The sequence below is a fragment of the Anabrus simplex genome, chromosome 3, assembly GCF_040414725.1.
Source record: "Anabrus simplex isolate iqAnaSimp1 chromosome 3, ASM4041472v1, whole genome shotgun sequence".
Taxonomy (NCBI): Eukaryota; Metazoa; Arthropoda; class Insecta; order Orthoptera; family Tettigoniidae; genus Anabrus; species Anabrus simplex.
This window is the reverse complement of record NC_090267.1, coordinates 24,111,577-24,127,321: the sequence shown is the minus strand read 5'-3', so window position 1 is coordinate 24,127,321 and position 15,745 is coordinate 24,111,577. Positions and strand designations below refer to the sequence as shown.

Sequence of the window (15,745 nt, the reverse complement as noted above, 5' to 3'; positions counted from 1 at the left end):
GACTCGCGTCATTACTAGGGATAAAACATGGGTTTGTTATGCATCACCTGAGAGTAAACAACAGTCAATGGAGTGGCATCATGCTCATTCACCAAATAAAACCAAAAAAATTCAAGACAGTTCTGTCCACCAGGAAACTCATGGCAACCGTTTTCTGGGATCACTGAGGTGTACTGCTCATTGATTTTATGGCCCATGGAGACACAGTTAATGCTAATGCGTATTGTGAAACATTAAAGAAATTACGCCGGGCAATACAAAATCGACGGCGAGGTCTATTGTCTACAGGCGTCATTCTCCTTCATGAAAATGCCAGGCCTCATGCAGCTGCAATAACACAACAACTTTTGCAGCAATTCAAGTGGGAAACCTTCAATCATCCCCCGTATAGCCCGGACTTGGCCCCTTCGGATTTTCATCTCTTTATGAAGCTTGAAGACTTTCTGGCGGGAAAAAGATTTGACAGCGATGAAGAACTTAAACGAGCCGTGACTACGTATCTCAATACCCTGGTGGCCGAGGACTATGACGCTGGAATACAAAAACTCGTCCCACGTTATGACAAATGCCTAAATTTGCTTGGAAATTATGTGGAGAAATAGTGTAAAGTATGTACTTTCCAATAAAAATGTGTATATTTGTTAATATTTACTCTCGTGTCTTTATTGCGCAAACGGGTACCACTTTCCGGATGGCCTTCGTATTGCATCTGGAAGTACGACTCATAACATATCAATCACTACTGTCCGACTCGTTGGCTGAATGGTCAGCGTACTGGCCTTCAGTTCAGAGTGTCCCGGGTTCGATTCCCGGCCGGGTCGGGGATTTTAACATTAATTGGTTAATTCCAATGGCACAGGGGCTGGGTGTATGTGTTGTCTTTATCATCATTTCATCCTCATCACGACGCGCAGGTCACCTACGGGGGTCAAATAGAAAGACCTGCACCTGGCGAGCCGAACCCGTCCTGGGATATCCCGGCACTAAAAGCCATACGACATTTCATTTCAATCACTAGTGATCTGGTCCGACTCATTGGCTGAACGGTCAGCGTACTGGCCTTCGGTTCAGAGAGCCCTGGGTTCGATTCCCGGCCGGGTCGGGGATTTTAACCTTAATTGGTTAATTCCAGTGGCACGGGGGCTGGGTGTATGTGTTGTCTTCATCATCATTTCATCCCCATCACGATGCGCAGGTCGCCTACGTGAGTCAAAAATAGAAAGACCTGCCCCTGGCGAGCCGAACCCGTCCTCGGATATCCCGCCACTAAAAGCCATACGACATTTCATACTACTGATCTGCATTTCAAATCAAATCAAAATCTCTTTATTTGCAAATGAGGTTCCTACCTTGGTGGCACATGGTACACTAAAATACATTATTGTCAAGCACTAAATATTAAATTAACAAGAGAAGAAAATTTTCCTATAATACAATATTATACAATTTATGCTAACAATTTTTTCTATTAAACACACTGCTCATCCTTAATAAATTTATATTGTTTACAAAATTCTACTTATAATATCTCCTGTACTACTTACAAATATAGTCAACTGATATACAGTACATCGGGCGAGTTGGCCGTGCGGCTGTGAGCTCGCATCCGGGAGATAGTAGGTTCGAATCCCACTATCGGCAGCCCTGAAGATGGTTTTCCGTGGTCTCCCATTTTCACACCAGGCAAATGCTGGGGCTGTACCTTAATTAAGGCCATGGCCGCTTCCTTCCAACTCCTAGACCTTTCCTATCCCATCGTCGCCATCAGACCTATCTGTGTTGGTGCGACGTAAAGCCCCTAGCAAAAAAAAAGATATACAGTATGTGGAATTACTTCAAATGATACTATACAACTGGTATAAGATTAAACTTTACATTGCATTTATTTACTTATTTATTTATATTTTTAATTTTTTTTTCCCATTCTGGAACCTAAGTAGCATAACGACCTGCTGCGTCTTAACCAGAGCCCCTTTTGTCAGGGGATGGAATTAATTTATTCACACACATTTTTTTTATTTACAATAACCTCCACTGGTCGAATGCCGTCTAACACTTCATTTAATTTTTCTGTTGCTGTTTATTCTCTTCTTGAATATCTGTACAGATTTTGGAAAAGGATCAAACACTACCCCTGGTAAACTGTTCCACTCCTTCACACCCTTTCCAATGAATGAAAATTTACCCCAATCGCTTCTGCTAAAATTCCTTCTAATTTTATATTTGTGGTCTGTCCTACCAATATAATTATTTTCCAACCGAAGGCTCTCACGGATATCTGTCCATGCTTCTTCTCTTGTATAGGCTATATTTAATCCTATAAGTCTAGTTTTCTCCCTCCTCTTACATAAAGTTTCCCACCCAAGTTCCTTTAACATTTCTGATACACTACTCTTTCTCCTGAAATCCCCTGTTACAAATCTTGCTGCTTTCCTCTGCACACTATCTATTTCTTTTATTAGGTATTCTTGGTGAGGATCCCAAACACTGTTTGCATATTCCAATAATGGACGAACCATACTTGAGTAACTTTTTTCTTTTAATTCTTTATTGCATCCTTTAAGTAGCCTCATTATGTCATGTAATGATCTGTATGTTTTCCCAACAATGTCATCAATATGACCCTTCAGGTGCAAATTACTTTCATATCTCAAACCTAAGTATTTGCACTTGCCATCTTTTGGGATAACTACCTCATCCAAAGTATATTCAAATTCAAAATATGGCTTCCGATTGAGATAGCTAGAAATAAAATTCAGGAAACTCAATCGTCAAAAGTTACCAGTGTTTCGCCCAGAGTGCGGCATGGGCCCCTAGTACGTCGGCACTGCATTGTGCTTATCACATGTATGGCTTGCAGTGGTGTCGCTACCAGCGTGCTAGCCGGCCAGTGTCTTGGAGAAGGTGCGGTATACAACTGATGAGCCCATGCCGCACTCTGGGCGAAACACTGGTAACTTTTGACGATTGAGTTTCCTGAATTTTATTTCTATATTCAAATTCAGTTTTAAAGCTCCTGTTTGTAAACGTTTTAACAGTTGATTTGCCTCCATTAACCTTCATATTATATTCTTCAACCCATTGTTGGATACTTTCAAGGTCCCTTTGTGATTCTGAACAATCCTCAGTGTCATTTATTTCCCTATAAACAATTATGTCATCTGCATACAATCTTATTTTTGATGTTATATTGTTCCCCAAATCATCTGCATATATTATGAAAAGGACGGACCGATTATACTACCCTGTGCAATTCCCTTTCAAACTTTCTCTTCCTGCGATACATTATTTCCTACTTTGACTTTCTGAACCCTTGAATTTAGAAATGTTTTTATCCAATGTGTAACCCTTACGTCCAATCCTATTCCATCCAATTTCTTTAATAATATTCCATGTTCCACTCTATCAAAGGCTTTGGAAAGATCTGTGGCTATGCAGTCTAACTGACCTCCTGAATCCAATTGATCTGATATGTCCTGCTGAAATCCCACCAGTTGTGCCTCACAAGAAAATTTCTTTCTAAATCCATACTGGCTCCTCATGAACCAGCTTTTATCATCACATATCCCTCTGATGTACTTTGATATTAAACTCTCCAGTATTTTGCAAACTATACTGGTCAGGCTGATTGGTCTGTAGTTCTCTGGTTTCCTTTTATCACCCTTTCCTTTATAAATTGGTATTATTATAGATTCCTTCCATTCCTTTGGTATTACACTATTATTTATGACATAGTCAAAGAGAAATTTTAAATAAGGCTCTATGTACTACCCCATTGTCTTTAATATCTCCCCAGTAATTTGATCACTTCCTGCTGCTTTTCCTTGCTGAAGCAGTTGGATTTCTCTGAAAATATCTTCATTTGTGAATGAGAAGCTTCTTGTTTCCCTCTGTGTCTCTCCCTCTCTATCTTCTGTTTCAGTTTCCAACTCCTGACAATCATCTACTGAATCTCTGAATTCCCAACTAAATAGGTTTGCTTTTTCAGTATCTGTTAAATAGTGTTCACCCCCTTCTCCCACCATTGTAGGAATTTGGATTCCTTTTCCTTTTTGATTCCTGATATATGAACACAGCTTTTTCCATTTCTCTTTGTGGTCATGACCCTCTTGAAGTATGCCATTCATATAATTCTCTTTTGCTTCCTTTTTCACTCTATTCAGTTTCCTCATTAGCTGTTTTCTAGTTTCTCTATTCTCCCTACCCTCTTTGATTTTCCTGTTTACTATTCTACATTTTCTTTTTAATTTTCTTATTTCCCTTGTACAATAATCAGGGTCTGACCCTTCTTAACAGGTAAAAATCTCTTCTCTCCTTCTCAAATGATTCCTTTAAATTTAGCCCAAAGTGTATCCACATTACTCCCTTCACTTATCCAACAACTGAGTTGTGATTTAAGGTAAGTCCCAAATTCATCAACTTTAGTTTTTCTGTACAATTTCTTGTCTTGTGTAACCCTCTTATTAAGCCTTTTTGGTACGAGCCCTGCATCCATTATTACAGCCTTATGGTCTCCTATTCCTTCAATTACCTCAGTTTTATCAACAATTTCCCATGGTTTAACCAAGAATACATCTCGTAGGCTATTGAGACGAGTCAGTTCTTGTACTACTTGTGTAAGTCCTCCCTCCCAAATTAACTTATTTGCCAGTTTCTGTTCATGGGCTTCACTTGCAGCTCCATTCCATTCAACTTCAGGCATGTTTAGATCTCCCCAATTATTACCATATCATTATTAATATTTTTATGAGTATAATCTATTATTTTCTCAAATATTTCCATGTCTCTTTCCTCTCTTCCAGGCCTGTATGTTCCTATAATCCCCACCTCCTTCATATTATCACAAACTAATTTTATCCCTAATATTTCATCCCTTTCATCTGTATACCATTCATGTGAACAATAAGTTTCCTTCACCAGAATAAGCACCCCCCTCCCTCCCTTTTTATCTCCTCGGTCTCTATGACAGACTGTGTACCCTTCTGGAAATACTTCTCTATTACTCACCCCTTCTCTCAACCACGATTCCACTCCTATCATCACATCAGTCTCATAAGATTCTATTAATGTACCAAATTTTAATTGTTTATTTACTACACTTTGACAGTTTACCAAGAGCAATTTCAGACTCCCTTCCTCCTTAAAACTTGACTGTTGCAATGGGGTAACTGAAATTCCTTACCTTCCTGAGTTTCATTTTCTAGTTTAGGACAGTTGCCCAGGTGGCAGATTCTTTATCTGTTATTTTTCCAGCCTTTTCCTAAATGATTGCAAAGAAATTGGAAATTTATTGAACATCTCCCTTCCTATAAACAAATATTTGCCCCAATTTGTCCTCTTGAATTCCAACTTTATCTTCATAAGTTTTCCTACTTTTAAAGACACCACTCAAACTTATTCATCTACTGATGTCATTCCACGCCATCTCCCCACTGACAGCTCGGAACATACCACTTAGTCGAGCAGCTCATCTCCTTTCTCCCAAGTCTTCCCAGCCAAAACTTTGCAACATACACTAGTTATCAGCTGGTGGTTTAGCACGCTTTCTGCAGCGTGGCTTTATTCGGAAGGAGTAGCTTCTGCTACACATACACCAACAGGTAATATCTTCCCAGCCAAAACTTTGCAACATACACTAGTTATCAGCTGGTGGTTTAGCACGCTTTCTGCAGCGTAGCTTTATTCGGAAGGAGTAGCTTCTGCTACACATACACCAACTGGTAATATCAGAGACCATCTCCAGAAACCATTTGGGAATAGATTCTCACCGTTTGGACTCTTTAGTCGCGAACAAAACTACTTTTAAAAGTTATGAACAGATGGGACCTCAAATGCTCTTGATTGCAATGCATGGCTGACGAGATGTCAGTGAAGATGATGTCATTTGGAATGACGACACGCCAGTAGCAGGGAAATTGGTGGCACAAGACTATAATTCAAATTAAAGGAACGATCAGGTTTACTGTGTGGTAGGCCTACTGCTCAATTGACAGAGACAAATCACTGACCATTAAGTTATGTTGTATCAATATTGCATAACATGATACCCTTATCCTTTTTCTCTACGGGGTCGAGTATGATGCCCTTCCTGATGTCAACCTCATCAGAGGAATTAATGAGATGAAATGAATGACATGATATGAGTAACTAAAACTGACTGTATTTACTTTATATGTAGGCCTAAAAGTCATGTTCACCATTTTTACATTTAGAAATACTGCCTTCCAATGAAAATAGGCAGTATAACTCAAGTACATTTATCAGTTTTTTAAAGAATAGTGTGGAATGTTTACATATATAATTTATAGCTCTTTATAGCCTACAGGTCATGTGTTTACTGCACAAAATGTGAAGTTATCACATATTGGACCCCCCTTTACTTTTCTTGACTGTAAAAGTGGAAAAAAAAAAGGGGTCTAATACACGTATAATACGGTAATCGATTTCCCATCTCACCAATATAATATATCGGGTTTTGATAGGGTCTTGAAGGAAATAAAAGAAAACAGGTTTTGTTACTGGTAAAGCATTTTTATGTTTGTGACTCAAGTTTTGAAAGAAAATTCTTACAGCCATACAGTATATACAGTCTTATTAAGTAGTAGATCTACGAGCTTTTAAACATTCTCTCTGTCCAGCTGAACTGTTCAATGAACATAACTCAAAAGCTTTTCAGTATGTCAGGTTGGATTCAAGTCAATGGAAGAGCAATGGTTTCTCAAATGCCTCGCATTGAATGCTGGAATGGAGACAAAGCATGGCTTCACTGAGATGAGTTCCACATTTCAGATTCGTAGATGTTTGGACAGAAATAAACATAAATATTTACAAATATTGACAGAATCTGATGAGGTTCTTTTAAGAATGAAACATGTAATTCTTTGTTTTAATCATGTGTATTTTTATTGCTTGTTTGATAATGTATTTTTTACAGGAATGCTACAGTGTAATATTTATACTGAAATTGTGTTCTACAGACTAAAAAGCTTTTAAGTTACATTTAACTGAATCAACACTGAAGAATATGGCTCCCTTTTTAACAAACTGTTCAGGGAACTCTAGTTCAAATTACTATTTAAGCTAAATTCATGAATGCTATTGTCCACTAAGGGATCCACTGGGATTGTTTGGAATTGCCTTGTAAAACACCACACCTGGAAAAGAGAATGAAACCAATTATTTCACTGGATAGAAATGCATAAACTAGTAAAGTTTTCTGACATTGATCGGGTAAGTTAAATTTTTTTTCTACATTACATTTTTTAATATTTTAAAAGAACTTGTGTAGAGTGATATACCCTTATACAGATGAGAGTTGGTCAAATGTACAAAATATACAAGAGTTGCTAATTTAATAAAGCAACACTTCTGTATACATGCCAGGGAATGAACCCAGTATAAACCACACATTAGGTCTCTACCAAATCTTCCTCAGATATTCTAGGGTCTAACAATCTTCACTCATACAGAAAACATATTTAAAATTGTAAACTTATTTTGAGAGAGGGAGAGATCCGCTCACACGCCCATGTGTAAAAAAAAACACCCACCCACACACACACACACACACACACACACACACACACACACACACACACACACACACACACACACACACACACACACACACACACACACACACACACACGCACGCACACATTCCTTGATACTGTTTGTTGTGTTTGTTTTTACTGTAGTAATACTTTATTACAAAGTCATTTGGTTTTTCTTTGATAAACTCAGAAAAAGTTAAAATCTTGGTCTTGTTGCTGTTAAAAATCCTTCTAAACTGACCTTATCCTCTATTGAATTATTACTCTTCATAAGATCTATTATGAATAATTGCTTTTGACTATAACTGGTATGTTATTGTGTTATAACGGAGTGGGTATAGTACAAGATGTACTTAATGTATGCAACAGAGACTTGGACTTTGACAGCAAGAAATGAAAGTAAAATTCAGGCCAGTGCGATGAAGTTCCTGAGGAGTATGGTAGGGAAGACAAGGAGAGACAGAGGAAGGAATGTTGAGGTCAGAAAACAGATAGGGCTCAAAAAACTAACATAAGATGGAGAAGAATAAATTGAGATGGTTTGGACATATTATGAGGATGGAGGAGGGGAGGATACCAAAATAAGTGTTTGAGGCTAAGATAGAAGGAAAGAGGACAAGAGGGAGGCCCAGAGCAAGATTGATACTCTCTGTCAAGAACAGTATAAGAAAAAGAAGACTAGACTGGAATACAATTACTGAATACGAGTGGTGGAAAGAGAGGCAACGGTGGAGGAGTGCCATAAAAACCGTAATATGGACAAAGGGAAATGTAAATGATGATCACGGAGTCGAGAAATCCTGTTCACTCTCCAGCCAGACATATGCAGTGAAACCTCGTTAGTAAGTTTATGTAGGGGACGACGCAGAAAATCTTGTTATGTGGGAAAACGTACTATCGAATATCCCATTAAAAACTATCCAACAGGGAGATGGTATCACTTTACACATTAGTTCATTTTATATTGTGTGTGTATGGTGTTTCAGGAGATAAGGGAGAGCATTAAAAAGTGTGAAAAAGTCGAGAGAACAAGTAACAATAATTCTCTACTGGAGCCTGTTAAAGTAACAAGAGATTATTAACCCCTCAGCGTCGCAGCCGTTTAAAGAGCTTCCTATCCCGCGGCCGGATGAGATTTCAACTACGCGCGACTGAAATACATTGATTCACTTAAAGCGTTACTACTAGTATAAGAGTGGCCCAATATTCACGAAATTTGGAATTCCTTATGGTAGAACTATGTACATGAAGATAATTACATAATTGTTTCACATTTCCTTAGTAATTTAGTTCCGTGTGATAGAGTTCGAAGCACTCTTCGAGACAGAGACCCAAGGCACACTCCTGGCAGCAGTACACCGATGTCTTCTTTTCACCGTGTTTTGAACACGCGATACAACGTCTCTGAGGTTTGGATTTCTCACTCTTGGGTGCTAATTTCCTGATAAAACGTATTTCCTGCAACCTTGGAACTGTATTATCTGATGCGCGCCGGCCTTGAATATTTCGTTTCCCGCCCGAGAAGCGTATTTTGTACTACGTAAACAAACCTTCCATCAGCTGAAACTGATAAGATAACTGCTCAATGTTTGTCCCTGTGACTTGTCTAAATATTATTGGAGAATCTAGGAATCATAATTCACTGTTGAAAGCTTCCCTTTGACCTGTATGCGTATCTATAGCCTCCTACATCGTCACTCTCATCATTTACCACTGCTACATCATCTATTTCATTATCACTACTGCTAATACTGCCACTACTACTTCCGACTAAACTTTCATTTGAATTATACAATATTTCATGCACGCTACACTCAGCAGGAGCTAGCCATTGAGCGCGGTGCGTCACACAAGCTAATGAAGCTGCAGCGGGACCGAAAGCGGCAGGACGAAACTGAATGAGGGGAATAACATTTATGACGAATCAAAACAACTCTATACATATTTCAGATTAAAAGGTCGATACATCGTCTTTCAAACGAGATATATACCATGCACAACTGCTTCTCGTGTCGTATGAAAGAAAGCAGCACTAACTGATGCCTATACAGAGTACTCGTAGAGAGTTACGAAAAGACTACAAGCTGAGAAATACAGACATATAATAAATAAACCGCACTCTTAATACAAAATTAGAGCAAAGAACATCACACGAAAAGACAAACTTCTCAGTTCATCATTTCTTTATTTTATTCTGTGGGAAAGAATGAAGCAAACGGACTATTAAAAAAGCAGGGATTGGTGCTCAGACATAATTGACATATACTTATCCTTGCAAAAGCAGCTACACTTTAACGATTTTCAATACTTATTTAGAACACTGATAAACCCGAAAATGTCTTCTTGGAAACAAAACAATTTGCATATCCGTAACACCAAAACTCTTCGCGCTATAGCCGTAAATGCGAAACCATGTATGGGTCTATACCACGTATAGAGGTCGGCGGCTACGGAAGAAAAGGGGGTCTATACCACGTATAGAGGTCGGCGCTGAGGGGTTAAAAGGTGTGAAAAACTTGGAAGAAGAGATACAACATTCTTTTGCCCTTCAGCCTCTAGAAGCAGCTACAGTACCTACATATTATAGCGACTGGAGGGGGACATTGACGATGACTTTCTTCCTAAAACAATTGTATAATGAATTGTTAGTTGAAGCCTTAGGTTTCTGATCAGTGGGTAATTAAACACTGTTTTCCGGTCACTTTGTTAGAGCATGAAATTTTCGCTAGGTTATACTTGCCATACGCGACTAAGCGCCTTTGGCCACCAACTTGAACAAGAAACTTCAGCAGTACTCCGCATTGGTTTGGACAGACTCGCCAGTGAATAAACGTGCCAACAGTCATCCAGCAGTTTGTATTTTTGTATGAATGGTACACCGCTTTACCTTCAATTTATTGTATTGAGTTGTAAAAAGAAGTGAAGTGATTATTTGTCGCATGACAGCCTACTTATGGACTAATAGAATAATCGTTAGAAGTTCAGTAGCGCAGTATATATGGTATCTGTCTGGTGATAGCCTAGCTATGGATAAGAAAAGGGTTGTGAAACCACTCGCTATGAAGAAAAAATTAAAATCCCTCAAGAATGAGACAGAAATCCACATCTTAAGAGCATAAGATTGGTGCGAAAGTTAAAACTAGCACCTCCTACTTTGAACACTATTGTGGGCAACCGAGACAAAACTGAACATGTGTATAAGCAAACTAGAAACGGAGCAAGAAAACAAGTGCGCAAAGGAAAGTTTCCGAAGTTGGAAAGAATGATTTTGAATAAATAAATTTCTAACTTCTGATTGGAATGCGAAATAGGCTACAAGCACATCAAGCGCACTGGGTTATTCAACGATCTCACTGACAACAAAGACCTTTCTGTAGAACAAAGGACATAGAACAAAAATTAAACGATTTTTCAGAAAATCAAATGATCATAGATATGTTTCTCGGTCATGACCATCCACCAACGACTGCACGGTTGCTAGAGTTACACTTCTGTTACACATTTCGTGGTGGTAACTTCCATGACGCATAATTTCGGATGACTCCCAGCCATAAGCCATGTATGTCAACAGGACAGCTTTGAAAAAAAAAAAAAAAAAAGAAAACGCATGAAAACTGAATTCAGCGTTCCTAGCCGCAGTGGAATCTATTACTGTGCTTTAACTTAGCACTGTCCTGTCTTGTTCTAGTCTTTACTGCCAATCAGTGACGCAGAACTCAACTTTACCTAAGCTAACAGCTTGCCCCTCGAAAGCGCAATATACTCAGTGTTCGAGAATTCAAGGTCATCTGCAAGGTTATCGCACGACTTTCTCTGACTGACCCATGGTGAGGGCTCTTATCTCTGTTGGAAATCAGATTCTGTACACAAGGGATGACAAAAAGAACAATTTCGGGTCTCGGGAACATATGATCGTACTAAGCGGTAAAGGTGAAAAATCGTGATGTTAAGTGAGGGATTTTTTTATACAAATTTAATATGATGGGCATCGGGACTTCAAATTTACGACGTGCTAAGCAGGAAAATATGTTAATGAGGAATGTACTAACGAGGTTTCACTGTAGTGCCTGGGGTAGTTGTTTTGTGATGTAGAATTTGCTGATGAAGGGCGTGGTGTCTCCCGAAACTTGTATAAGTCAAAAGAGGTTTATATACTTATGAATTTGAGAATATATTGACAGGGCAGACCCATCTATTACCTCTAGTATTTATATGGAACAATTATCAGACCTAAATAGGAAAAAAGGAATAGAAGAAGACAAGTGGTCTGACACTCTGTATTCTAACATTCCAGGTTTGTAAGCCTTGCATCCAAATGTATTGTAGCAAACATAAATGTATTGAAGTGCCAAAAAGTGTGAAGAGTCTCTACATATACTTGAATGTTTCGACATTTGTTCTGACGTCATTGCTGGTTAGTATAATCATTTTAAATGCTTCACTGAAAACTTGTGCATTAAAATTCTGCCTGTTGTTCCATTTATGGAACTGTATTAATTGCAGAGTGATGTACAGTAGTTCTAATGAGGTGGCTTACTCATGTTGAGCGTGATTTAAATCTGATTTCTAAGCAAATGCTCAGAACCATTAAACCTGAAGTGATTGGGTTAAGGGGCCTAACCTCTAAGTTATTTGCACTGTTTGGTTCATACTCCATCACCTGACTTATAAGCAGTTTGGCCTAAGCCAATAACTTAGTCTTAATTGCAGACTGTGCTGAAAGCCTGCTAATATCTTGGAGTTTGAAAGGAGGTGAAGTAAGCATTTCCAAGATTGAAGTGATGTCAGTAAGGAAGAAACTTAAATGGATCGAATGCCAGGAAGGAAATACAAAACAGGAACAGGTGGATTATTTCAAGTATTTAGGATGTACAGTATTTTCTCTCAGCATACTATGGAAAATTGAATCAAGGTGCAACAAAGCTAATGCAGTGACCTTGCATGGTGTGTTTGTAAGAAACATGGGCACCCGCAGGATCTTTTTTTTGGGGGGGGGGGCACACATTAATTAATTTCTTGAATATAAAATATAAAAACCAATATAACGTCAGCAACATTAAATTGTTTACAGAAATTTCTGATTATAACAGATGCTAGATGACTGGCAGTAAGTACAGTTTATGAAATAATCTGGTATGATATTAAACAATTGAACATCAACCTTTTAGAATTCCAGGGGGGGGGGGGGCAAGCGCCCCCACCTTGCCTCCCCTTGTGGGCGCCCATGGTAAGAAACAAGTCAGCTTCTGTAGGAAACTATCAGATCGACTTTACTGAATGGGAGTGAAAGCTAGGTGGACTCTGGATGAGCTGGAAGTAATGGACATGAAAGTAGCGAGAATAGTTGCAGGTACAAACAGGTGGGAACAATGGATGGAGGGTACTCGGAATGAGCACATATATTTAGTAATGAACTTGATGGATGTATAAACAGGCTCTGGTGGTGGGGTCATGTGAGGCGAAAGGAGGAGGATAGGTTAACTAGGAGAATAATGGACTGGGCCATGGAGGGTAAGAGAAGTAGAGAGAGACCAAAACTACAGTGGTTAGACTCAGTTTTTAATGGTTTGATGATGAAAGGTGTGGAAATAAACAAGGTCAAAACATTAGTTGGACATAGATGATTGTGGAGTCATTTTGTTTATTAACAGGGCCTTGCAGACTGAATGCTGAAAGGCATAACATTCTACATGTTTTCTAATAAAAAGTTGTGTCCTATTTTTCTGGGAAGGAGCCTGATATGGTAATATGTTTTGTATTGCAAAATCTACTTACCAGTTGGATTCACTCTCACTCTAAGTGTTTGAGAAGGATTTGTATCTGTAGATGTATCTCCACTAAACAAGTCCTAAAACGGAAACAAAAACATATCATCACTGTTTGAATCATTTCAAGGAACTACTCAACAACAGAATATCACAGCAATGATAAACAAAATTTTAATGAAAGATACAAGAATAGTTTTTTTCTTTTAAGAAGAAAAATAAGAAAAGATATTTTAGACTACAACAAAGTTAAACTGTTGGTAATTTACTATAAAATTTGTTTAATGTGAATGTTTGTTTTTTATATAAATTGCGTTTTGTAGAATTAAAACTTTTCTTAGGGATTTTGGAAATCTTTCATTATCACCAAGGAATAGAACAGACATTGTTCTTGAAACATGTATGAAACCAATACGTGTTAAATAAGTTATAGATATTTGTATGCAATTATATTGACAAGGCAGATCTATTACAGCCCTGTTCCATAGGATTTTCATTCAGATTGCTAGGTTGTCTGCAAATACTAGGAAATCCGTCACTAATTTTCTTCTGCCTAACATGATTGGTTGGTGAATTTTGAGGACAGTTTCAGTTTGCACCATTTTTATATCACTTTTGCAAGGACGCAGTTGAATAGTAAAGGGGAGAGTCCATTTTCTTGTCTTACTCCCATTTTGACTTCAAACAGATCTGAGATTTCCACCATGAATTTAACCTTGTCTGTCAGTGTCTCTTCTTTTTTTAATATTTGCAACTGTTTTCATATCTAAACCTTTTTCTTTCAATATTTGGAAGAGTGATTCACAATCAACTAAATCATAGGCATTTTTGAAAACAATAAATGTGTATACTAAATTTTGCTACAAATTCTCTGATGATTAGCTTTAGGTTCAAGATATTCTCTGGACATGATCAGCCTGGTATGAATCCTGCCTGATATTCTATGACTTTTTGTTCTAGTTGTTGTTGTTGTTGTTGAGCTCTATTGAGATGATGCTGGGATAGAATTTTGTATGCAACTGACTCTAGTCAGATTCTTCTGCAGTTATTGTTTACATCAGTGCTGTCTCCCTTCTTGTGTAGTGGATGGTTTAATGCATTTTTCCAGTCTTCTGGGATTGTTTCTCTTTGCCAAATGTCTTGCTAGATTTTGGTGATTTCTTTTATCATGTGGGCCTGCTGATTTGTGGTCTTCTGCCATGATTCCATCTTCACCCGATTCTTTATTGCCTTGCAATTTCTTCTTCTTCTGGCGGTAATGAATTTGGACTAGTGTTTTTAGGTTCTCATGGAGAAAATCTTTCTATTGGTTATGGGTTGTTTTTGTTATTATTATTATTATTATTATTATTATTATTTGCTAAACGCTATACTTTCAGGATCATTACTGGCCTGTTTCATTGGAATATCTTCATTCTTCCTATCCTCACTCTTCTTCTTTCTCTTCTTCTTGGACAGAAACGTTTCCCATTTTCCTTGATCTTCCTCCGAGTCATTTGTCACTGGTGATGTGTTGGACAATTCCTTATTTTCTGTGGTAGTTGATCTCTGCTTTATTTCTTCTGCAGATTTCTTCCACGGCATCCTGCATGTTGCTCCAGCCTCTAAATCTTCTTCCAACTAGCAGGGGATCTATCTGTTCGCCAACATGGATTTCGAAGAGGACACTCGACGCTAGATGCAGCGTGGGAGGTGGTGAATACAGCAGAAAGAGCACAAACGGGCAACCATCATTCCCGTAGATTATTATTATTATTATTATTATTATTATTATTATTATTATTATTATTATTATTATTATTATTATTATTATTATTATTATTATTTATCAATACGGCCACCTGTGGGCCATGTTTACACAATCTTCCTTCTATTACAGAGACTGATACCCTTCTCTTTACACTCTCTCCAAAGATTCTTGAGTCTTTGACTTCTTCTTGCTCGTTCATCCATCGAGATGTTCCGTGGCTTTGCATGTTGCTCTTCAGACGCATCCCTCATTCCCACAACCTTCTTCCTAAATGATGTCCTTTCTTTTATATCCTCCTCCTTGATACCTATTTCTGCCAAGTCATTGTGCACCTGTGTAAGCCATCCCGGTTGTTTTTTCAACTTTCCCTGCAGACAAAGTATCCTGTTGGCCAATCTCTCAGGGTCCATTCTCTTGATATGCCCATAAAATGTCATTGTCCTTTTCCTCATTATAGTCGTGATTCTCTCTACTGTCTTGTAGAGCTCCAAATTCGATCTTAACCGAAATGTGTTTGGGTCACTCGTCGACTTTCTTGGGCCTAAGATTTTTCGTAAGAATCTTTTTTCTCTTTTTTCAAGGACTGGGTCAGCCATCCTCGTCAAAGTTTCTGTTCCATAAAGGCACTCTGTTCTAACCACTGTACAGTAATGTTTTAACTTGGCCTGAATTGAGAG

General features: G+C 38.2%; 1 protein-coding gene across 1 annotated transcript in view; it reads right to left on the bottom strand.

The window, feature by feature from the left end:
• Nucleotides 1–6,510: 6,510 nt before the first annotated feature.
• Nucleotides 6,511–15,745, bottom strand: part of LOC136866963 (alpha-N-acetylgalactosaminidase) — a 57,931-nt gene continuing 48,696 nt past the window's right edge. Inside the window, exons 9-10 of the mRNA XM_067144052.2 lie at nt 13,329–13,401; nt 6,511–7,154 (exon numbers count right to left, since the gene is read on the bottom strand). Coding sequence (XP_067000153.2) covers nt 7,096–7,154; nt 13,329–13,401 — 132 coding nt within the window. The 3' untranslated portion in view covers nt 6,511–7,095. The remainder of the gene's footprint in view (nt 7,155–13,328; nt 13,402–15,745) is intronic.